The 25,612-nt window shown below is 40.4% G+C and overlaps 1 protein-coding gene across 1 annotated transcript; it reads left to right on the top strand.

Moving 5' to 3' along the window:
- Positions 1–3,778: 3,778 nt before the first annotated feature.
- On the top strand, positions 3,779–25,560 carry LOC124168670 (chymotrypsin BII-like). Its single transcript, XM_046546935.1, has 7 exons — positions 3,779–3,877; positions 7,065–7,137; positions 10,389–10,545; positions 12,240–12,406; positions 12,561–12,650; positions 18,996–19,135; positions 25,319–25,560. The coding sequence occupies exons 1-7, from the start codon at positions 3,779–3,781 to the stop codon at positions 25,487–25,489; spliced, it is 897 nt and encodes a 298-aa protein (XP_046402891.1). The 3' UTR covers positions 25,490–25,560.
- The last annotated feature ends 52 nt before the right edge of the window (positions 25,561–25,612 follow it).

Raw genomic sequence — 25,612 nt, 5'->3', positions numbered from 1 at the left:
TTTCATTGCAACTCGAACGGATTCAACGTTAAGCCTACATCGCACATTGATTTTTTTCTGTCCCTCAGAATGATAGCTCCAGCCATAAATACTCTACACAGGATTCTCTACTCCCATGGCTCCATTGAATCCCACCGGTCGCAATAAATGGCGACACTCCAGTCGCTAGGATACTAGTCAACATATATCATTATTATTTTTTTCCTTTTCTTGGCCTTGTTTAATATATAATATAGTATTTCTTGCAGTTTAGGTCATTTATAAAATAAGTTTCAGCCAACGTTTCGATTTATTTTTTAAATCATATTTTATTTTTTTCGGGGTGTTCCACCACCTAAATGTTCCACCACCATTGCATTAGCCGAAAGATATTTAAATACTCCTTCGAAACACATGGTTCTCATACTCCCATGGTTCCACTGAATCCCACTGGTCGCAATAAATAGCGACACTCCAATCGCTAGGATACACGTCAACATATGTATTATACCTCGTTTAGATTAAGATTGTCCGTGCGATCTTCCTACTAGCAATGTGAATGCAGGTTCTTACAATAGTTCACGTAGTTCGGAACGTTGCCACTTTAAGATGGTTAGGCGCTGGGAGACCGGAAGTGGTAGCGACAAGAGAAGGACGAAAATGTCGAAAAGCTCCCTTCGCTCTATTTTTTCATGTATTTATCCAAGCAAGGTAGAACACGGGTGGAAGAAAAATTATTCGTTTAATACACGTTGAGCACAGCTATATCTTGAACCTGCATACCTCAACAGCTTTGCTAACCGTCAATTTCTCGTTCACTTTAGATGTCAGCACAAGAGGGCAGCACAGATTTTAACCATCGTTGTGAGAATTCACGATAGTTCCAAAGATAGCTGGAACAATCTTAATCTGAACGAGGCATTAGCCCGCAAGAGTTACGCTGCGCCATGAATGTAATCGTTTACTGCTTAAACTCAAGCTCAATTAATTATTTTAAGCTCAATGTCGTATACATTAGTAAAAAAAGGAATCTAACATTTACAAGTGAAATGTAGTCCCTTAGGATATATATATATATAAAAGTACATGGAATTGTGGTCTCATGTTACTAAATTCATTGAATTAAGATTCTCAGGCGGTTCGGTGGGACCTGGTCTTATAGCATACGCCCGCGAAAAGGACTTCACAGGAGCCCCACCGAACCTGCTGCCCTGGATTGTCAGCAAGCTGGAGGAGACAGCCGCTTAGAAGAACGGTTTTTATTATGAATTAAAATTGAACTTTATTTTTCCACGTAAATATTTATTCAATCACGACCGCGGTTTCGACGCACTGCGTCATCTTCAGGTGAGGAGTACATTGATAGATCGTCTTATATACCTGATCGTATAAACCAGAAGGAGTGGGGGGGGGGGAACTAAAGAGGTATTCTGTACAGGCTCTACTTAGTTGCGTAACAGGTGCTTAATGGAGTTGATAGTTTAAGGCGTTACTTTGGTCAATGGTTTATAGGTACACGTATTTAAGACGATCTATCAATGTACTGCTCGCCTGAGGATGACGCAGTGCGTCGAAACCGCGGTCGTGATCGAATAAATATTTATGTGGAAAAACAAAGTTCAATTTTAATTTATTATTAATAAATTCCACAAATTAATGCCTCAAACTACAACCTCCAAGGTTTTTATTGTTTACAGTACTATTTGTGAAAATTAAAACTCATTTCATTCATTCCATTCACTGCAAACAAGAGGGAGTTACTGAGAAATTGCAAGAAAAAATATGCATTAGAGACTTTCTTAAAAAGAGTAATAAAATTATATTAATCTATTGGTTACGGTGCAGGGATACCATTCTGAAATTCCATGTTCGATTTCCATTTGTGGTAATATTTTTTCTTAATTTCCTTCCACTTTTCCTTCCCAGAAACCAGCTATAAACAATGATATTTACGATTTTCACTGAAAATTTTATGTACGTGTGAGGAAAAGTTTCTGTATACTTGCGACATATAATATTTTCCCATTTTTGTAGAAGCTTCCTTTTAATTATTTCATTTTCGTGTCGCAACACGACGCATTATTAGAAGATACAAATGTATAAGGTTTACCTTTATGTTGCAATATGATATTGCGGACTCATTCTTACCATTGACGCCTATATTTCGAATCGGATTTCGTTATTAGCTGAACATTTAACATCCTGCGGAGTAGGAAAAAACAAAACCGGAAAAGCTATATCTCTGATAGTTAAAATTTATGATTTTCCTGCTGGAAAAAGCAAAACGCTTCTTCGACAAGATGCTTCTCTGGAGCCTCTTGTTGGATGGACGACAGCTCGCTGAGTGAAAAGATGGTAGACCGTCCCCAGCTCCCAGGAATAACCCATTCCCTAATTGGCTCGCTCTATTTGGCTTTCAACGGTTCCTTTTCAACGATTCGTAAACTAGGCTGGAATTGTTAGGGTGCGTTCACAGTTCGGCGTTGCGTCGACGCCACGGGATCTACCGCCTCGCCAGCAAATTTGGCTGCTCACAGATCAGCGTTGCGAAAACAAATGAAAGGCGAAAACCGTCGCGTCGGCTCCAAAACTTCGTCCCGAGAGCATATCATTTTATGCTTTCGAGCAAAACGCACAAATAAATTTGTTGTTTTTTGCATTTCCCCGCAATTTATTTCTTAAAATATTTGTCTTAACAATTAATAGCTTTGTAAGTTAATATGGCGACTACAGAGTCGCTAATCATGTATTTAGCGATGGCATTGCCAATGCATTATTATGACCTATAAGTTTTATTTCATAACTCAGAATGTACGAAAAATAACAAATTACATACACTCAGTGAGCATAAGTAACGTGAAAAGTTATCAGGAACATTTATTTATGATAACTCTTGTTCAAACAGATTGTCCCAGCCGTGTTATCTTAATAGCTTCACTGAGCAGATCATGAAGGCACACTTAAAAAATAAATTGGCCTGTAAATAACCGTAGTCACCAGCAAGAAACTCTCACTAAGTATACAGCTTGTGATACCACTGACAGGTACATGTTATACTCATCTATTCTCCTCAGTGATTGTAATCTTATCTAGGGTTAGCATTCATCTCATGTCTGGGAAAGATTTGAAATATCTATCCTTAAAACTTTGAAATAATAGTGATTAACGTAATTAATAGCATTCGTCACTCCCATTTGAGCTATTCCAGCATTTTTGTATACCTTAGCTCCCTTAGCTACCTTATTCAGAACTCCTTAGCTAGTATAGCTTAGGAGTTCTGAATAGAACTCAAAATCAAATGCATTGACAGCTATCCATCCTTGCACCGCTAGTGGCTAATCACCGCGCCGCAGAAATTTTTGAATGCCGATTAAAATGGGGTCGAAGCGACAACAGAAATTAGCTTTCTATGGGATGGAATTGGGCCTCCTCCATGTAAGACCCTTGTTATACACGCAAAAAGGTTACTGTGACATCATACCCATCCGTATTGACTACGACCCCTATCAACCGTCGATTTTCGCGCCGTGGGTATTTCGACAATTTTGAGAATATTTTCTTCGGAAAAGAAGCGCTATCTAGAGTCCAGGTTTTTGCGTTGTGAAATATTCGTCTGGCACTATCTCTGTTATTTTTTTACACAACATTTTGCAATTTCTCCATTGAAGATTTTACTTTTCCGCTTCGATAAGGGAATCGACGTTATTTGAGCCTGATAAGTTTGAACCATTATCTAATCCTTTGTCAAATATAATTGAATTTTATAATCGCTAACATTCCGCATATATAAGCTCTGCCCATGGAGTTTTGGATTGTATATCCAAAGCAGCAACTGAACGACGAAGACATGAAGATATTGCTGGCATCTATCGTCCTCATTGCTTTTGCCTTCACGCAGGTAAAACATGAATAATTTTTCTATTTTATTAATTATATTTAATATTAGGGCTTAGACACTTAAGCTTCCAATTTGTCGACCATTTATATTGAAAAAAAAACTATCATAAAATTTTTATTCCCCCGCCCCCAGATTTCAATGTTGCCACATTATTTTCAAGTTACAAAATTGGTACATATTTGTGAGTTGAAATGTACCTGTAGTAAATGGAATGGTAACTAGTGTTATTCTTGACGAAACCAGAGGTGGGTTAAACATGCTATCCATTTTGTATTTAGTGTTTCTCTTGCTCCGTAAATAACTATTAGACAAAGTATTAACGTAAAATAATGATCTAATTAATCTTTAATTATACACGTCGTTGTTGTCTCTTTGACTGATCGTTTTATTCGTTAACTAATCAACAACTGTTAACAAATGAAAACAGTTTAGCTTTTTCCCTTTTATTTAAATTAGCAATCGATTAATTCATTAACTTCAACAATTCAGCACACTCAGAGTCTGAGCTTGGGAATACCCACGGCCGTCTTTAAACAGGCCGGAGTGACCGATGTGGCAACGTCGCGCGCCCGTCATCTATGAGGCCTGCGCTATTGCTCTCACCTGCTACCAAGTCTATTGTTTCGGCGTAGAATATCGGCAAAAGAAATCGCTTTACGGCAAGGAAATCCACTATAAAAAATTGCTGTTTTACTTACCACGGGATAATCGTGCATCCAGTACTGATTGTGAAGCAGGAGCAGACAGGAATGACACAAATTAGTCATGTATAAAACAGATGATTTTATTGAAATAAAGTCACAGAGTATTTTCTCTTATTGGAGGTGTGTTTAGCGACATCCAACTTGTTATTCCTCACTTTAGTATAATTATTTAGAAATACATTTGTCAGAGTTTTAATGAATCTTGCAAAAAAATAACTGTTCGGTACATTGCACTGAAAACCTGTCTTCATAAATTCCTTTTAAAATGTAGCCTCATACTTGGGGTCTGTTAGAGTCATCATAATAGCAAATGCATGAAGACCAACACTTATTACAGAAATACAAGGAGAAATAAGTCCTCCATTGTCTAAGGTCGTTTTACACGGTACACGGAATTGCGCAGGTTAGAGCTGCATTAATTTCTAAAATGGCGTGGAATTGCACGTATGCATGAACGAAATTAGAACATGGGCTATTTTGCCGTCTCGCGTCCACGCATTCTCGCATGTGTTCTAGCAATTCACCGCTTACACGACGCAATTTTGATTGAGCCTTCGCACGTACGTCAGATTGCGCAATTCCGTATACCGTGTAAAACGGCCTATGCACATATATCACAGGTTAAGTGCTACAATGCCTTCCTGACAGCATACCCACAAACGTAATTGAGTCCCAAATATTCCTCGGCATTGATTAATATTGGTTTGCTCATAATTTCCAGGAAGTCGAACTGATTGAGTGTGATCTCATCATCTTACAACGCTCAACTTACGAATAAATAACTTACCTTCGGCTACCGCTAAGATGATAGGTTAAAAAATGAATCTTCTAACGTCATCTCCTGCAAAAATAGGGTTTAGAGGAAGAAAATTAACTTCAAACGAGTCACGTCGAGTATCTTCACCACGAGTCCACTGTTGTAGAATGATAAACAAATAATAAACAGGCCTCCTCCGCGTTGTTGCCAAATATCATCCCTCCGGCCTGTTTAAAGATGGCCGTGGAATACCACATCGTATTGTTGTGCATTTACCCATCAATCCCCAGCATTGCGTTAACATAACATTATTGAATCTTAATTCTCAGAACAAGTTTCTACTTCAGAATAATTATTTTCGTCGAGTTACTGACTTTTTAAAGTGTCTCCAGTTCTAATTTTGTCATTTCCACCAGCATTTTCATTTATATAATTGTATTTTTATGACTGATGGCGCTTGGCATAAAAATCGGTGCGCACATACGAGACACCTTAGGAAAAATGACATAACCCAGCATGTCCGTTAAGGCAGAATGGGGAATTTCCTCCAAAGGAATACTGATAACTCCCGGCGAAGATGTCGAGTGTACAAATCAAAATAAAAAGTAAAAGATGTAACTTAAGTTTTAAAAATTACTTTTTTGTGCTTATTTACCGGAGTTTTGCCAGCGTTGCGTATACGCAGCATTATAAAAATCATGTAATATGAAGAAAATATTTTTCTCCAAAAATTCATCTTAAGTAGGCAAAAATAAATCGGAAATGCGAAAAAAACGGATCCCTACATCCAGTCTGGGGAATAATGGATTCAGTAATAGTCTAGACACTATCGGAGGGCCTCGCTGAAGGGGGAGGGGCCTCGCTGAAGGGGAAGGCGTAGTACCGAGAGAGAGAGAGCAGGAGCGACCTTAACGTTGCCAAATGTACACAGGCGCCCAAGTGTCCCACTGAAAAGGTGTGACTCACACGTGGCCACAGATATTTTGGGCCCGGCGGCGAAACAATGCACACAATGTATATAAAGCTATGTAGCTACTTATTTAGAGGGGATTGAGGATAATCCCATCTCAGAAGAAGGATTGAAGTGGAAGAATAAGGAACAGTAAGTTATAAGTTGGATTTGAATGGAAGAATCGGAGAGCACCAAGAGAACGCGCGATATTTGGCAACAAAGCTAGCAGATTCGCGAAGTTGACGCGACGGGGGACTGAGAGCGACTGAAATTCCGAAGTGCTAGGCCACGCCTACTGTCTGCTGATTGGAAGAGGGAAAGTCACGTGTAGATAAACTTTCCCTCCTCTCACCCCAGCTCGTTTAAGCCACACCAGCTCACCCGCAAAGATAAACTGAACAGACCTTTAATTGATGTTGGTTTTCCGGGTGAATTCCGCGTCGACTCATTTTTGGAGGAAAGATCTTCACTTATCTGATATTTATGAAGGATTTTGTGAATTATCGTGTTCCTGAGGTCAATCATACATCGGGCACACATCTAGATCCCTCAAATTCATAATAAATGAACATAACAAGGTATCGGCTCATAAAGGAGGCGATAATCATGGAAATGCCTTCAATAGGGAGCACGGATATCCTCTATCTTCATTATTCTAACGTTAACCAATCATCAATTTAATCACCACGTAAGCCTCCGCAATATTTTAGTCCACAAAATTATATGATAATTTTCATGAATATATTAACCTCAGACGTATCTTTCCTCTAACAGGCAAACAGCTATCCAACTTCAGTGCATTTTACAAGGCTACGCAATCTTGGCAAAATTGGGGGCTTGAAAAACGGTGAGTTGTACATAAATATTGTATGTATATTTGGACATAATATCACTTATTAATTTTCCCCGGGAAAATATTATTTATCGACCTAGGTTTCGACACTTGAGAAGTCAAAATCCAGGCTCATAAAAACAGCATATTATAAATGCGATGGTGGTTGGCGCAACATGGTGAAACTCCTTCTTGATGCACAAAGGTTAAGAAAAGACTTCGCTGTTTCACAAAATAAAATATATTTTATTTTGTGAAACAGCGAAGTCTTTTCTTAACCTTTGAACAGCATATGATGATTTGGCAGGTATTTGATATTGATTTATAAAGCGATGAGATCTATTAAAGATAATGAACGAATGAAATTGATGGCTTTAATAATTATTTTTTATGAATTTAAACCTACCTCTATATATACAGACTGTCCCAATGGTCGTGTGTCATTTTTGACCTGTAATTTTAGTAACTTTCCGTTGAGCACTGTTCATGAAAATTGGCACACTTATGGGGAAAGGTTCTAAATTTTGTTGAGTGTATGCAAAATTTTACAATTTTGACATTTTGACCTCACAATTTGGGTCCAAACCAAAAATTTGAATTTGCCTTATGGGGTTTCAATGTTAAAAAAATCGAGATAGAAAAATGTCTTAATTTCATTGACCAAGGTGTCAATTCTTAGGGTTTCGGACCCTAGAAACCCGAAAATAACAATTTTATTTACGAAAATTCAACCATTGACCCAGTAAGGCCACCGTCCAGGTCATAAGGGTGGCAAAAAGACTAGCATACCGACAAAGGTGTCGATCTATGGGTTTTATAGGGTGCCCAAGTCATTGGTACTGTCCAAATACCCGTATTATTCACTAATTGACCTCCGAGGGTCACAATGGGGGTCAAAGGTCATAGCGTTAAACGTCGGGCCATCATGGCAACTAACGTGTCAAACCATAGGTTATGAAGGGTCCCAAAGTCGGTTAGGCAGTTCATAGATCAGTATTGTTAGTTTTTTGACCTCCGAGGGTCACAATGGTGGTCAAAGGTCATAGAGTTAAACGTCGGGCCAACATGACAACCAACGTGTCAAACCATAGGTTTTGAAGGGTGCCATTGTCGGTTAGGCAGTTCATAGATCCGTATTGTTGGTCTTTTGACCTGTACATTGGAAACTATATTTGGAAAATATAAAAAAAAAACAAATCCCTAATTACCAAGAGAAAGTGCCTTAAGAAAGTCATTGGCTAAATATCGTTAGAGTCCATTAAACGGTGGTCAGAATAGACGTACTTGTTGTGTTGACTTTTAAAGCTCTTAAAATTGCGGAAGATATCGTAAAAATACCTTTTATAATGATATTAATGTACAATAGTTAAGAAATGGTTCACTTTCAAATGGTGACTTTATATGGCAAAATAAAGGCGTCGTAAAGAAAATGACAGCAAAAGGACATATATACGAATACCTTGATACTTAGACCCAATTTTAGGCGTTGCAACTATTTTTTTTATCCTGAAGAAGTATTTAAAGAATATTTATGCATTTAACCATGATAAAAAGCTTCTCTTCAGCGTTCTACGACTCCGCCTCATAAAAAGCAACACATTTTTGGAGACCTCTCAGCCAGCAGTTATGAAATCATCCCGTGCTGTAGATCATGTTCTCTAAATTTTTTTAACACTTTCCATTTTCATATATCGTAAGTAAGTCAGTCATCTTCAAAGTTTATATTCATATATATTTATTTTCGTCAAATTTTTTCACGCTGTTTACCTTCCCATGATAGTTTTCAAATATATTTGCGACTGGTCCAGTCGTGCAAGTTCGGCTTTTTCAGTTTATGAAAACGAATAAAATTGTCGAAAACCTTCTTTTAACTAGGCAAATCGGCAAACGTTTTCACGAAGCGCACACCATAGAGGTCTGAAAGCGACTGCCAAGTGAGTTTCTTGTGAGTTTCCCGGGGAAGAGGCTCCTCCTATCGCATTTTCATTGGCTAAGAAGAAGTCACGTCCCCCCCCTCTCACCCAGAAAAAACTTGGGCCTGCCTTATAGTCGATAAGATATTTGAAAATAACTCTTTTGACCTTTTTTATCCCAGAACTGCTTCCGGGAGAAATCAACTTGAGGATTTAGAAAAATTGAAAATTTTGGACTCGAACATAATTGTCGTGGCAGCTAAATATTTCTTCATCACAATAGGGTAGTTTCCTTCATCAAAGAAAACGAAAGGCATTGATTGCGATTCGTTACCCACCATTAGTGTATTCATAACATACAAATTATTTATTTTTATCCTCATTTAAAAGGGCCAGATTGGCGCCCATGCGATGCCACTCCACGTGACGTCCCAGGGACCTAGTTTCTACACGAGAGGATAGGAGTTATACATCGTCTGAGGTTACCAATGCAAGCATGAGGCGCAGAGCTCAGGGAAACATGTCTTAATAATCACTTATTAAAACTGGCTAAGGTCGGAAAGTTTTCTTGGTTTGATAAAGTAATAATAATCTTTATTCCAGCCAATCGCTACCATCCAGCAGGGTACTCAGGTACCCGCTAGCAGCCTGCGTCGTATCAGCGCTAAGCCTCGCCTCAAGGTCACCTCACAGGGCGGCAACGGGAACCAGAAAAACACGCACGGAGAGATTTCCCGGCTTACGCGTCACGTTTTCGCGCGCTTGAAAATTTTCACTTTTCATTTAATTGCGAAAAATAGATATCGTCCTTTAAAAATCTAAAAGCGTGAAATACGTACTTCAAGAGTAATAATCTTTCGATGTAGGCAATAAAAAAAGAATAGGAAACCACCCTATTTACGCTTAAAAACCGGCCTCGGTGGCGGTGGGGTAACGGTCTCGCTTGCCAATCAAGAGGTCGCGGGTTCGAGTCCTGCCTGGGTAGGTTTCCCCGGCCCAGGGCATGGTTGTTTGTGTACGTTTACTTGTTACATATGTTGAACACCCCGGTGTAAAATGGCCAATATAAGCTGTATCCGCTGGTATGAGAATAAATAAATAATGCGTCGTTTAGATATTTCCTGAAGAGAGCAGAAAATATATGCATCTTTGATGTTGCATAGAAGCAGCATTGGGTTATAATGGGTTAAAGAAATTTCCTTATAGGCGCTTCACTGATATTACGTAATCGTACAGAAAAATAGATCTTTAAAAGTTGTTGCGATTGAAATGACTTAATTATGCAACAATTTCGGTTTCTTCATCCTTCTATTTCTCAACATTGTTCATATAATTTTTATTTTTTACCAATAGGGAGCAGAGTCATCAGGCCGAAAATAAGTGGGGGCCAAGAGGCATCTCCTGGACAATTCCCATACCAGGCAGGGTTGGTCATTGACAATAAGTATTTCTGCGGAGCAACAATTATACACGAATCTTACGTACTAACTTCAGCAGGCTGTGCAAATTTGTGAGTAAACATTCTTTAAAATTTTAAATGCTCACTCATCATCACTGGTCAACAATCCTAGGATTGGTTTGACGCAGCTCTCCACTCAGCTCTCCTATCAGCTAATCTTTTCACACCTACGTAATTCTTCTCTTTCACATCTCTCTTTACTTGTTCCATATATTTTGTCCGAGGTCTTCCTTTTCCATTCTTACCTTCCACTTGCCCTTCGACGATTGTCTTCATCAGGCCATCATGTCTCAAGATTCATTATATAAATTGAGTGGAGTAGCTGTGACTCCTCGGGATGATAATGTGGTGGTTTCCCCTTGCCTTCCACATCGCAGTACTACAGCCGTTAAAGTAAATGTTACCACGTCCGTAGTGGAATGTGTGTCGCTGTACCGACCAGTATGGTCTCCACCTTCGAACATGTGAAGAAGAGCTGCTTCCCTCTCCCCCTGGTGATGAGAGGCAAAATTGTTGGCGGCCCCCAGTCGACAAGTCACGGTATCTTCGCAGGTTTTGGTAACTTTTAAATGGTCTACCTTACCCAAGGGTAGCCCAATTACCCCTCAGAATACCGCCGCTTTTTGTCCACGACTGCTTATTCGACGAGAGAACTCGCTTATCTCGCAGCTAACCTCTATATCTCAAGGTCAACCCACCATCCGCAACCCGGTGGACGCACTCGGTGGCTTTAAGCTCAGCTGCGAGAAATGCTCACTACAGAGGATAAATAGAAACTAACTAAGTAGCAATGTAAATTAATGATGACGTTTAGGTTGAAAACGCACGATTTTAAAACTACATAAAATTTGAGCCAATGGCCCAGTTTTCCCTGTTGCCGGATGTTCTGGATAGCTCATGACTTCGAATACCTTGCCTTCATTTGCCACTGCCCTTGTCCAGAACATCAGGCAACAGGGCACACTCGCGGCCAATGGAAGCGATTTTCTAAAAAGGAATTGATAAGTGGCAATCATTAAAATCCCATCGGCATTTTTTAACATATTTTATATTTGAACATTTAGCTGCATATTTCGTGTATAATGTCTTCTTCATCATAAAAGATGAATAAGAATCCTTTATTATACTGTTGGTAGCAGTGGTAGCAGCCGAAGCTACCTTCACCGTATTCACAGTCGCAGTGATATCAAGTATTTAGTGATTTAGTCAGCGGCAGTGATCGACTACTCGTCTTCAATCACAGGTAGTGAGATATTGCTCATCACTTGGTAGCAGCATGCGCTATCTTCATCGAATTCATTGATCCAGACAAAGTGGCTTCGAGTATTAAGGCACCGACAGTGCCGGCTACTTTTCAGTCACGGTGATTCAATCACAGTTAGCCATGTATATGTCTCATCACTATTAATTAGTAATTTTGGTACCTATTTGCATGTTATTAAGGGCTTAAATTTCATGACATAATGTTTCTCCACTCCGTAAAGGCATTAGGTATTTTTCTTTTCAACTGGATTGGATGCTCCCAAAAATACGAATACCAAGTTCGGACATATTCGATTGAAATTATTCCAATCATCGACTCCATTCAAACTTCGAAAAACCACAGAGCGTCATAAACCCCATTTCGCTTCCTTCCTTGTGGCAAAGAAAACGCGCATCGCTCATCTAATCGTATTTAATAATTTTAACGAGGATTTGGTTATGGCTTTCTTTCCTCTCATATGCTTATGCACTTTCTTTTCCAGCGGAAAAACATATCAGGTTTACGTGGGTGACATTAGACTGGGGAAGGATGCAAGCCCGAGGCAAAGTATATCTTCAAATGAGGCCATCATTCACGAGAATTTTGACCCGAAAACATATATCAATGACATTGCGCTGATTCGTCTTCCGCATCCCCTGACTTTTGACGGTAATTTTGAATATAAATAAATTGGAGCATAAATAATAATGGGTTACTCCACATTATTTTCTAAATATTAATATGCATATTTATAATTATACTCATGTTGGTTTTTAATTCTAGAAAACTGTTCCAAAGCATCAAACTTTGTTTTCATTTTCAGATAATATTGGTAAAATGCCCCTTGCCCCAAATGATGATGGTTTTGCAAGTACTGCGGGAATTATAAGTGGTTGGGGTGCCACTCTTAATGGTAAGTAATACATGCCCACAAAAACTCTTGGAAATATAGCTGTTCGGAAGTAATATTTGAGTGCATTGATTTCTGCCTTGCAGCAGCAGGATACCCGTGTAAGTTAGTACAATCCCATACAGCACAAACGGTCGCAAGCTGGCATATAGCTCGTGTCTTTCACGTATTTTATCTCGTGTAAAAACCGTTATTACCCGAGTAAAAACGGAATAAATCTGGTGTATATATGGTCTTATGTCCACCACAAACCGGATAATACACGTGTATGCACAAGGAACACAATAACGGGACCGTTGTAGTTATTCCTTTCTCCACCAGGGTTAGGGTTTCTTGTTGATGACCGGAAAATGGCAGTGACCACGCAAACGGTGGCACTTTACTAATACTTAACAGGTAAAAGGACATAGTCAACATATTCGTTCGAATATTTTCATTTATTGTGTCAATAAAAGGTTCCTCTGTATAAAATAATTCATCAGGAAATACGTACAGGACAAAATACGAGTGGTGATGATGTGACAAAAAAAAATGGTGATGATGTGGGAAATAATGAAAATGACATAATGGATAGGATAATAGCGAATACGAGATGATGGATGGAACTTAAAAGTATCACAATTAAATCACACAAGTTATATCGTTACGTCATTGTTTTCCCAGCGTTCAATTCGCGTGGTGCGAGGCATTCATCATCATCATCATCATCATCACTGGTCAACAATCTTAGGATTGGTTTGACGCAGCTCTCCACTCAGTTCTCCTATCAGCTAATCTTTTCACACCTACGTATTTCTTCTCTTTCACATCTCTCTTTACTTGTTCCATATATTAACGGAAGTAATTCGAAATTACTGAGAATTTTAAATTAATAAGCATCATCCTAGTTGCAATTAATGGTTAACTCGTTTGTATCTCGACAGGAGCATTTATGTAATCTTAATAAAATAAACACCTATAAAATAGATGCCGAAATTGATTCGTAAAATGATTTAACTGGACTTCGTTGGGAAAATTATGCCAATACTAAGGTGGACTAAGGTGACTTCATTGAATCATCTATCTTGAAACTTTAATCATGTTCATATTACTGCTCATCTTAGCATCTGCATTAACACTTTTTGCTTCATATTTTATGCATATAAGGGTCAAGGGAGTTAAACCAAATTTACACAGCAATTACACGTGTAAAAATGGGCGAATTCTCGACTTATTCCTTACACCAAATTTCGACTCAATATACACGAGTAAATTTCTCCCTGTGCTGTATGGGAATAGATGTATTCCAGAAAAAATATAGATTTTAGGTGAACAAGTGGATACTTACACAATCAGCGGTTGAAGGGAACGGTGGTTTGGATTGTAGAGGGCAGAGTTTATCTCCAAATGAACCACAGGTGTGACCATATCCTTTCTCTGGGCTACAAGCCGTTTTCATTTGGCAGTTTAACTTCTTTTTCGCAGTATTACAATCCATTTTTGGGTGTACGTCTGCGTGTTTAATATTTAACTCAACGTTTCGTATGCCATGGATTTTGTGATCCAGTTATCCCGTAAGTACGGGATGATGAATATAATTTAAGCCATGTGTGGAAGAGATACCTTTCAAAAATTTGAACAACATTATTCCAATACTGTCTCCCGTTTTAATAGTTGACGTTGTAAAGATTTATTTTATTTTCATTTACTTATTTTTTAAGTTATCTACATCTTCAATTTCCTGACGACGTCCCCAGCAGGAAGAATGAAATGCCGCGTCGAGTTAAATACTAAGCACGTGCACCCGAAATGGAATGTAATAGTGCAACACTAATCGCTGCGGAAACCTTCAAACCAAAATTTCTTTTTGCAGATTTTATTTGGTAATGTACGATGGCTTTCCCTGGGATTTGAACCCTACACCCTTTGATCAGCAAGCAATCGCTATACCCACTAGACCACCACGCTAACGGATGAATGAATGAGTAGTAAAAATTGCACCCAGCAAATGAAATGGCGCTACAAAGCTTTCGCCAAAATAGTTTTGACTCTTGTGCTGAGCAGCTTCAGCCATAAAAAGCGTATGCAAGACACCCACAGTTTTGTGGTACCAATGAGGGACCGCGTACGACGTGGGATATGAGAAAGCTATAGTATCAACTAGATCTTCTGCTGTGAGAATTTGCCGCAACCGTTGTTCCTCAGTTCCTCAGAGAGAGAGAGAGAGAGGGAGAGAGAGAGAGAGAGAGAGACGCACTGTATCAATAGATTTTTCAGCGAGTGATAACGATTTGCGGCCGGTGGATTTATTATAAAGTCGCCAGTGGCGTTACTATGGGGGGATAAGGGGATAGATTCCCCTCCAAGGCCTCATAGAACTTTAAAAATTATTTTAAATTATTATCTAGTTTAGATTTGCCGATGACATAGCCGTCATAGCAGAAACAGAGACGGATTTGAAAAATATTCTGGTTAATATGGGTAGGGTAATGGGTAGATATCAACTGAAAATAAGCACGAAGAAAACCAAGATCTTAGTATGCAGCAGAAGAGGAGAAGTCAAGACCAACATTAAAAAAGGAGGCAAAAACTGATGGAGATGGATGAATTCTGTTATTTGGGAAGCAAGATAACTAGTGACGGGAGAAGCAAGAAATAAATTATCAGCAGAATAGCCCAGTCGAAGAGAGCATTCCACCAAAATAGAGACCTGCTTACAGCGGGAAACTTAAATATGGAAGTAAAGAAACAATTTATAAGAACGTACAACTGGAGTATGCTCCTTTACGGAAGTGAGGCATGAAGAATGACCGCAGCGGAGAAAGCAAGGATAGAGGCCTTTGAAATGTGGTGCTACAGAAGAATGATGAAAATCAAATGGATCGACCGAGTTAGTAACGAGGAAGTCCTAAGAAGGGTAGGAGAGAAGAGAAGCCTCATGAAAACCTTAATAAGAAGACGGAACAACCTTATAGGCCACATCTTGAGACATGATGGCCTGATAAAGACAATCGTCGAAGGGCAAGTGGAAGGCAAGAATGGAAAAGGAAGACCTCGAACAAAATATATGGAACCAGTAAAGAGAGATGTGAAAGAGAAGAAATACGTAGGTGTGATAGGAGAATAGAGTGGAGAGCTACGTCAAACCAATCCTAGGATTGTTGACCAATGATGATCTAGTTTTGTCATGAAATAACTGCATCTGCTTAAATTGAAATTTTTAGTGTCAAAATGATGCAAAATGTTTTTCCAGGCATGCCATTTTTCAAAAACTTTTCCGGACCCCGTTGCCTGGGGGTGGAGGGTGACCATCTCCAGCTTCACACCCCTCCCCCCCAGAGCCTATCCCTAGTTACGTTACCGAAGCTCGCTTATTTCATTGGCAAAACGATGGTCCAGGTTTCCCACGACGTAATCGCATTTGGTCTTATCTGAAGAGAAGTTTGCCAGCCAGGGGCGGATCCAGGATTTCTTTCTGGGGGGCACAAGCAAGACCGTATCCAGGATTTTGTTCAGGGGGGGCACAAGGATATCTCGTAATACAAAACGAACGCAATGACAATGGGACCGTATTGAAAATCTTGCATATTTTTGAGAGTCTGGGGGTGGGGGGGCGCATGCCCCCCCGTGGATCCGCCTATGTTGCCAGAGAAATTTTGCTCCAACCTCGGCAGATACTGAATGTTGCCAGAAAGGGGGCAGTTTCGTAGTGACGCAGTAGATGCCAGCAGTGTTGACGTCGGAGGACAAGGTCCGTCAAGTACCGACCTTTACCGACCTGGGGGTGTTTCAGAGTCTCATAGGATTGGCGGCGTCGGAAACGGATTCATTCCGAGTCGATCGGGAACCTATCCTACGCTCGTCTTCCGTGCGTGTCACACATACTATCGGAAAGCGTTCCGCTTTTGGTATGACGTCAACAGTCATCCTACGAGAAAACGTCACAATTTTCAAGAGACAAGTGAGCAGCGAAAATAACCTCCCGCAAGATTTGATTCTTGACAAGGGAGGCGAAAGGTATATACGGGCATTAGTAAGTGCTAATTGATACATCGACACATAATTGACGTTGTTGCCGGGTAAAATTATCTTAGAATTGTTCGTCTGTAGTTTATTTAACGTAATACCCTGTCGTTTTGAGCAAATTACGGGAATGAAGGAAAATTTTGAACGAGTTTGTTCTTTCATTCTCGTGAGAGCATAGTTGATTGTTCTTAAGAACTAAACTACAGGTAGTCGCGAAATCCATAATTTTTTCCAACAACATGTGGTTTACTTACTCTATTTTTTAACCAAATTGTCATATTTTCATTCAGTATCTCAATTAAATATGAATATTGACCATCATAAACGATGTTATGGCCTTCATGATATGCCGTTAACGTCTTATAAATATAGCGATTAGGAAATACAGCGATTAAAATAGGTCGAATAGTGTCCATTATTAGTAATGACTTGAGTTATGTACGTTTAAATAACGCAAAATAATTGGTAAGTTTGTTATCTGTTTTGAACGTTCTCGGTTATTTTTATAACACCATTTTATTTGGTACGAAAATGACAAACAGTTGCTATCGATGCACCTTTAAAGATATCTTCTAAATTATAATTCAGTGTGCGATACTTCAACAAAAAAAAATATTCGCCGCAAAAGGGGATCGACCTGCATCCTTTCTTAACCCACTGCGCCGCCGCCGCTTCTTCGCAGCCCGTCGAAATGTGTAAAATATAAACAAGAAGATGGTATGAGGGAGCTTCCGTATAGTTGTTACCGTGGCTATTCCCGTTATGCTTGATCTAAAATTTCATATTAAAATGAATATTTAGAATGTAAACCATGGAATCAACTGAATTAGGTACATAACCACGTCTAATTTCGATATAACTACGATGCCAAGTCACACACACAATCATTTCAAAGTAGACAAATTGTTATACTTCCAAACCCACGGACACGTATTCAATGCATTATGCTACCTGCATATTTGTAAGTCATTACGCCATGCATTCCAACTTGTTTCACGTTCTTTTTGCCAAATTACTCGTCCAAATAACAATGCAAACGAACTTGCACCGACAGTGCTACAGACTGCTCATTCATCGTCTAATTTACACGAGAATTAAAGTCACTTAAACCTATATTACTATATCAGAATATCCACATATATCAGCACTCATGAAACAAAGTGATATTATTTTATTAGAGCCAAATACTTAATAAAAAAACAGCATTATAACATATCACCATTCCCAACCGGAATGAGTTTCCGGCACCTCTAGCCCACTCGACTTCTATCCGATCGGAAAGCCGGCCTTGAGACGATAGGAAGCCAGTCTGAAACGCACGGATTGCCTGGCCGATAGTAAGTGACGTAGAATCCGCGTCAAGTCTCCCGATCCGCTCGGAAAGGGAGACTCTGAAACACCCTGCTGGTCGGGGGATAAGGGCAGCGGTGAGCCCTGCCGCGATGAGAGCGTTGTCTGATGTTGCATGTTGGAGTTTAATAAATGCTAGTCCTAAAGTCGCTAGAGATTTTCCTTTCTATGCGTGAAAAGGTGGTGTCCTAAAACCCCCTGCAACTTGCCCATTAGGCGGCTGGCGAGGTTGTACGCAGATGCAGCGTTAGATATGGTTAATAAAAGCCTTAAGTAGTTGCCGAAAGGAACGTCTATTTCCACTTCTGAATGCAGACTGAAATCGGTAGCAGACATGGGTATCTTTAGCGTGGAGCTAAGTGTGGTCGGAATGGGGGTGCTTGGGTAAGACCAGCCTCGCGGGCATGACATTTCGAGTATTAAGTCACCGACAGAGACTGCTACTCTTCAGTAAAGGAGATTTAATAACAGTTAGCGATATATACCTCACCACAAGTTCTCAAGTATCTATGAGTTCTCAAGTATGTGTGAGATCCTCAGTAAGGCAGTGACCCGATATTTCAAAGAAAAGATATTTACGCAATATTCTTGCATTGTAATCAGTCAGTAAATAAATAGAGCAATCACCACTGTCGATATTTTTAAAACGAACGTTTAGAAAACAATCAATCACAATTTTTTCACCTGCATCACTATCATGTGTGGTACATAAAAAATTGCAATTTTACTTGCGTACACATCTTCATGTCATACTTTAGTGGTTACATATTCTAAAACTGTGTCATACATTCCCAAGGTATTATTTTCAGAATACCATTGGCTAATCAAGATACTGAGGGTTTTCTAAACACTTTCGGCTTTGATATGAGATGTTGCCTTCTTTAGTTAATTGTTAAATATATAAAATCTATGATTTTCCAGAAAAAATGACCATTGTGTCGTTCCGGTTGGGTTCTGTCCATTTAATTAGACACTCATTTTCTTTTTTTATAGGGGGGGAATTGTCGCCCACACTTCGCCACTCTCTGGTGAGGATCATAACAAATGAAGACTGCAGAGCTGTCTACGGGGATGCAATTGCCGACTCTATGATTTGTACTGTGCCACAAGATAATAAGGGGGGAGTTTGCGGAGTAAGTACTTAGCTAGGTTGTAACTGCGCAACCTTATAGGAAAAAGAAAATTTTGGAGACTGAATGAAATATCAAGTTTTTTTGTTTGGAAACAGGGTATCACCATATAATAAGTTACTGGTATAAAGACATTAGAGAAACAATAAGGTTTTCCGGTGAAAAAATATACACTTCCTCTCTAAGTAATTCAACGCAACGATAGTTTGAAATGGAGAGGTTAGAGTTCACCTTTGAAAAGTTATAGTCGCATTTCAAAATGATAAAGGGTTTTTATGGAAATGGAATAGAATATGAATCCTAAAACTAGTATTAAACTGTGCCCTAAAAACTTAGGATTTATTTTTACTGTAGAATTTTTATATGGATATATTTGTGTTACGGAATATTTTCATTGTGCTATTATTAACAAAAACAGAGGTACTTATAGGTATTTATCAACTCAACACTCCTGGGCTTTTCGGATGATGATTCTCCTCGGGTTCCAAATCGCTAGGGTACTTGTTCCCTTGAAAAGCCTCCTTTTTTTTGAGGCAGCAAATCCCATTACGGGACCGTGTTCTTTCGTTCCTTCGGAGGAAGATCTTCGGTGTGACCGGTTCCGGCGCAGGGTCGTCTGTGTTTGTCCCAGGGTCGGACCGGGAATTCTGATATCCGTCGCAGCTCAAGAAACTTTGAATCCGTGACCTCCTGGAAAACTTTCGGTGTCCATCCGAGGTAAAGGCTACTCGAAGGGATTTTCTCTCTGCTACTGCCAGGATATGATGAACAGATTTGCTAGCTAAACCAATCCATGCTGGTGCAGCGTTTGAAATGATGGGCCTAATTATGGCCTTATGGAGATGCACTCTTCTGTGTTGCGGGAAATTCACGTAGCCAAGCATTGATGATATCTAATGCCTCCGTAATCCCACGATGGCTGCATTGCGGCGGGCGTGATGCTTCACGGTGAGTCTGCGATCCAGATGGACTCCAAGATATTCCACCGCTACTCTCCAGAGGAATTCCGTACACCCAACGACGAGTTCGCCGGATTCCTTCCGTTCTCTGGAGAAAACGATGGCCTGTGTCTTCTTCTCATTTACGCCAATGCGCCACTTGGCGTACCAGTCCACCAGTTGGTTAGTGGCTTGCTGGAGGTACGTAACTGCCATTTGTTGGTCCGCCGATCTTGCCAGGAGTGCCGCATCATCCGCGTACAAAGCTGCCACCATGTTGGTCCCGAGGTTTCCTTAGATATCTGCATTGAAGATATTAAATAGCGCCGGGGAGAGTAAGCTGCCCTGGGGAACTCCTGCTCGGATCCACCGTGATGTGGATGTCTCCGCTCTCCAGGCAATTCCAGATGAGGAAGCCAGGAAGCGAAGATTCGCAGAAGCCATCTCTGATGTCCGAAGCAGTGTAGCTTCCACAAAAGACCTTAGTGCCACACCTTGTCGAACGCCATGCTAATGTCGAAAAAGGCTCCAACCGTATGACAGTAACGACTGAAACATTCCACGACGAAATTCAGAATGCTAGCGACTTCATGGGTCGTACAGTGCTCGCTGCGAAAGCCAAACTGTTGCGGCGGCAGGATGTTGAGCGCGTCCGTTGTCTCCAGCAGGCTATCCAAGATAACGTGCATGAACAGCTTCTCTATTGTATTCAACAGGGAGGTCGGCCGGAAGTTCTCTCGCAGAGTCAGCGGTATCCCCGGTTTCGGCTGGCAGATCACGCGAGCTCTCGTCCGCAGACCAGTGAGGTAACCAATTGACAGGCATGCCTGAAAAATAATAAAAAAATAATTGCCATGGATTTTCGCATTGTCTTTAGAGCAGCATTGGTTACTCCGTCTGGTCCGGAGCTTTCCTTGCCTTTGTCCTTTTCACTACCCTGAGAAGGGAAGGTGGTGACTTTAGGCATGGATCCATCTGATGGTGGAGTCAACTGTTCCCCGGGCTGCTACCATTGTTATTCCACCACGAGCTCCCTCAGTGGATTAGGGATCCCTCCTGCTGTTGGTGAGGGTGAGAAGATGTCTTCCAGGTAGTAAGCCATCGCCTCCGCCTTGTCCACTGTAGAGCTGATGAGTCCCGTTGGCGTCCTCAGCGGGGCTTCTTCCGCGCTTTCGATTATCAGGGCCTTTGCCATCCTCCGGAATGAGCCATTTTATAGGTCCAATGAGGAGATTTTCCTATCCTATGACTGCTGACGGAAGTCTGTGATGAGGCTTCAGACGAGGTGTTGAGCCAACGCCTTATCCTCAGCATTTTTCGACCATTGATATCTTCGTCGTAGACGGTTTTTCTTCCTGATAGCAGCCGTGATCTCCGATGGGAGGGCGATGTGCAAGTTTTGACCGTCTTCGAAGGCATCGACTTGTGGAAAGCCTCAGAGACGATCGTTGTTAAGCAGGAAACGGTGTTTTCGATCTCATCTGCGTTTCTCAGTGCTGCGGGTTTGATGTTGTCCTGGATCCCGGCGGTAACCTCCAATCGGAAGACATCGCAATCTGCGTTGTTGTAGTCCTTAATTACTCTTTCAGGAAGCAACACCATGCGCCGGTTGTGATTAAATATGACCGGGAAATGGTCGCTCTCCAACGCGTTTATCGTCCTCACCGTGAGCACAGTCTGCATATTGTGGACTGCGATGTTCATAATATCGCCTTCGTTGCTGTAGCTGAAGTGAGTTGGAGAGCGCAGCTCTGAGACTCCGCATTGGTGCGCAGAAATCCATCGGAGCAGTTGGCGTCCTTTGGCGTTGGTCACGTTGGAGTTCCACAGGTGATGTTTTGCCTTGAAGTCTCCCGCTGCGATACTTTCGTTACCAGCGTTAAATAATAATACATCCAAGTCTGCCACTCGGATAGTTGCTTTCGGCAAGCAGTAGACACTGAAAAGTCTCAGCGGTCCATCGGTCTCCAGAGTGATGGCTGTCCCTTCCAGGGAAGAAGATCCGGCAGCAGGCATCGCTGGGTAGCAAGACTCTTCGATACTAAAAGATCGCTGTGCCGCCGCCACTGACTCTGATAGCCACTGAATCTGAGCTTGACACCGCCTTTTTCGGTGAAAAGCACCGAAACGACCCGGGGCGTACTCTTAGGGAAGATGTAAGGCATCTCTTCCGATTTAGAATTCGTGGCGGGTGACGCCGACGTCAACGCGGGGGAATCCCCGCAAGCCACATTGTGGGTTGGCACCCTTTTCAGGATAACGATGAATTCCGTGAGTCAATGTCCAAGAGATGCAGTAGTCGTCGTGATGAGTTAACAGGGTAAGCAGGGGGCCGATTGTGTAACTTTACGTAAGAACGTAAAGATCCGGTTTCCGTGGAGTTTTGATCAACTGCTCCATAAGGGCTACCATACACGTTCAGTTTGACATCAAAGCCTGAACTGTACAGTCCAGGCCTTGACGCAGAACTGACAGTGTGTGGCGATGCCTTGAGGCGGATTAGACCGGACGGCTGCCGGATGGGAAAACAATAAGGCCCGGCCTCAAGGTCGCTTGGCCTTGAGGTCGGGTCTCATTGGATTCCCATCCGGCCGTCCGGCCAACGATTCGTCAGTTCTGCCTTCAGTCCGGGACTGTACAGTCCAGGCCTAGAGGCCAAACTGAATGTGTATGGTGGGCCTAAAAGTTGAAGGAGCGATTGTGTAACGTTACGCTTGAATGTTTTCCGGCTCTTGATCGAAAGTATCTCGGCGTCAACTAATCACTTGACGTTACGACCATCGCCAATCGTTCGCAGGTGATGTTTGTGATTTAAATGAAATTATTATAACATTTCATGGGCTCGCTTGATGTCCCTTACTGGAGTAACGGGAATTTTGCACTCACTTTTATGTATTTATCGGAGAGTTATAGTTTTAATGACATGAATTAGCAGTGCAAAATGAAATTAATAAGTACAATTTGTTAGTGATGGTTTACTATGATACAAAAATGAGGAAGTTTACATTTTATTCGCTATGTTATGTTTGTGAAATTGAAATTATCCTTTTTGCAAGCTTGATTTAAACGTGTATAGCTGCACTATAATATCTTTGCAAAATTATATTTTGCACAAGGTTTCATTTAATCCGGAAAGCCGGGTGGGTATTTAAAAGTAAAATGATTTAATTATACACTCATTTAGAGTTTATTTTAACTTCTCAATGACGTCGTAAATTAAGAAGAATTGATATGTTTTTACGTTCTTCAATTAATGTCTATGATTCGATATGGTTTCCTCAAAAAGGCAGAATGTCCGAACTGATATTCGGGTGTTTGAGACGAGAGGAGATATCAATGAGGACCATTAATATTTGCCCTTTCTTTCAAATTATGGGTGAAAGGTTTGTGATAATGAGAATGTTTTTGATGGAGAATATTAAGGTACTCATTTCATGAGTTACATGGTTTGTTTTAACTATTTACCTAACGACTATTATTAAAACATTTCTTACTAATTGACACTCGTGAGTTTTAATTCCTGGCAAACACTCAATATGTGGCGGCACTGCTCCTTCTTGCGGACATACAAAGGTGAAGATGGGAGCCTATCAGTATCGAATGTACGTTCATAAATTTGATCTAAATAAATTTCCAAAATAAAAAATGATACAAGTTATCATTTAGCGAAATGCAAAAGTAAGAAAACGGACAGTTACTGCGGCATTTTAATATATTCAGCGTAATCTCTGTGAAAACTACTTATCCTAAATATCAGCTACGCTCCAACAGAAAGGAAAGTATTTAATATCGAATCGAAAAAGATTGCTTCGTAGGCAAACTTGAATACTTTCAATAATAAAAACTTATATTGGCCAATTGCCACTGAAACCAATATATTCAACATAGTTTCGCTTTTCAATACAAACACAGCCACTCTGTCTTATTGCGCATGCGCACAAGGAAAACAATCGCGAAACGTATTCCCAATTCCAAATAACTATGACAACATCCTAAATTTCGATAGCTTGTTGACGATCTTCCATATAGAATCGCACCTACGGCTAACGTTTGCATATTCTTGGGAGCTCATTCGAGAGTGAACGGATCTCTAACTATCTATCGAAAGGTAGACAAGTTACACAATCGGCCCCCAGGTAGGCAGCACTCGTACAGATAACTAGGGATTATTCAAAGATCTCCAAACCGAGATTTATATCCGATGATGAGTCTTCGCTATCCCTCTCCTCTAATTCCAGTGCTGATCACAATTCCAGGGCTCAAATCTGCTATTATTATGGCATTTTCCACAAGCTTTAATGCCCTTAAAATAAAGCACTTATTTTTACTATAGAATATTTAATATGGATCTATTTGTGCTGCGGAATGTTTTCATTGTGCTACTTTTATGGCAGTTTCCACGAGCTGTAAAGATGAAAAATCACATAAGTGTCATGGAATGAAGAAGTTAACATGTTACAAATCGATTAACACTGTATTGCTCCTCTTGAACAAATATTCTCAGTACTCTAGAATTCTTGTTGTTTTTCTATACGAGGTGCTTTCAAGTTCTAAGGTCGCCAATGTTTTTTCTCCAGACTGGAAACAAATACAAACGTGTCTATTGTTTTTCTAAGGAGTGCGCACTTTTTGTCAATACTTGAAAGAGATGGCTGAACTGTAAGACGGATAGAAGTCTTTCGGCAGCATCTAGAATTAAAACTGTATTTGATACTGGAAATGACGACGTTTTTCTCACACGAGCTGCGTGCAATCATTCTTTTCTGCACTCGGGTGGTGTGACATCAATTGAAGTTCATAGACAACTGAAGGAGATATGTGATAATACGGTAATGGATATGTCAAAATAGCATCAATGGGTGCTATAATTTAATGAAGGTAGAACATCGAGTGACAACAAACCAGAACAATGAAGGCAATTTTCCAGTGGTCAAAACAGACTCCTAAAGAAGCCTTCGCCTCGGCCATGGAACCTCGGTGTCGACATTGTAAAAACGTGTACATCTGCAGGAATATTACGTCGAGATTTAAAACCAGTTTCATAGTTTTCGGGTGATTAGCCAGATAGAAAAAAAATCGGAGGCCTTAGAACTTGAATGCCTCGTATTAAAGGCATTCTTATGGTACATCATTGAAGTTTGCAATGAAATTTGAAAGTATAGTCCCGTATACAGTCAACAAAGGCAAAAATTCGCCATCTGCCGACTTTGAATTAATGATTTGATGAAATGTCTCGTTTATTATTCAGGGCGACATTGGTGGACCACTTAAAGCGATATACCAAATCGACTGCTGTACGACGCAGATTTCCCTGGCAGGAATAGCCTCTTTCATCAACTCCGGAGGTTGCGGCGTTGGACCTGATGGATATACTAGAGTGTACCACTTCGTTGATTGGATAAACTCTCACATAGAATAGAGCCATGGCGAAATTGAGAATTGTGTGTAGAAAGTAAGCGCATAAAATAAACAAAAATATGTTCTTTTTAATGTTTTTATTATTTTTTCTGAAAAATCCACTCTCAAACTCAGACACACCTCA

Source organism: Ischnura elegans, chromosome 12 (assembly GCF_921293095.1).
Source record: "Ischnura elegans chromosome 12, ioIscEleg1.1, whole genome shotgun sequence".
Taxonomy (NCBI): Eukaryota; Metazoa; Arthropoda; class Insecta; order Odonata; family Coenagrionidae; genus Ischnura; species Ischnura elegans.
Note: the sequence above shows the minus strand (reverse complement) of the source record. Positions and strands in the feature narration are given on the sequence as shown.

Excerpts from the sequence above, each read along its gene's own strand:
- LOC124168670 (XM_046546935.1), top strand. The coding sequence starts at position 3,779 with ATGGAGTTTTGGATTGTATATCCAAAGCAGCAACTGAACGACGAAGAC. Across the intron at positions 12,651-18,995 it reads TTGGGGTGCCACTCTTAATG|GGGGGGAATTGTCGCCCACA; the intron begins GTAAGTAATACA and ends CTTTTTTTATAG. Across the intron at positions 19,136-25,318 it reads ATAAGGGGGGAGTTTGCGGA|GGCGACATTGGTGGACCACT; the intron begins GTAAGTACTTAG and ends TTTATTATTCAG.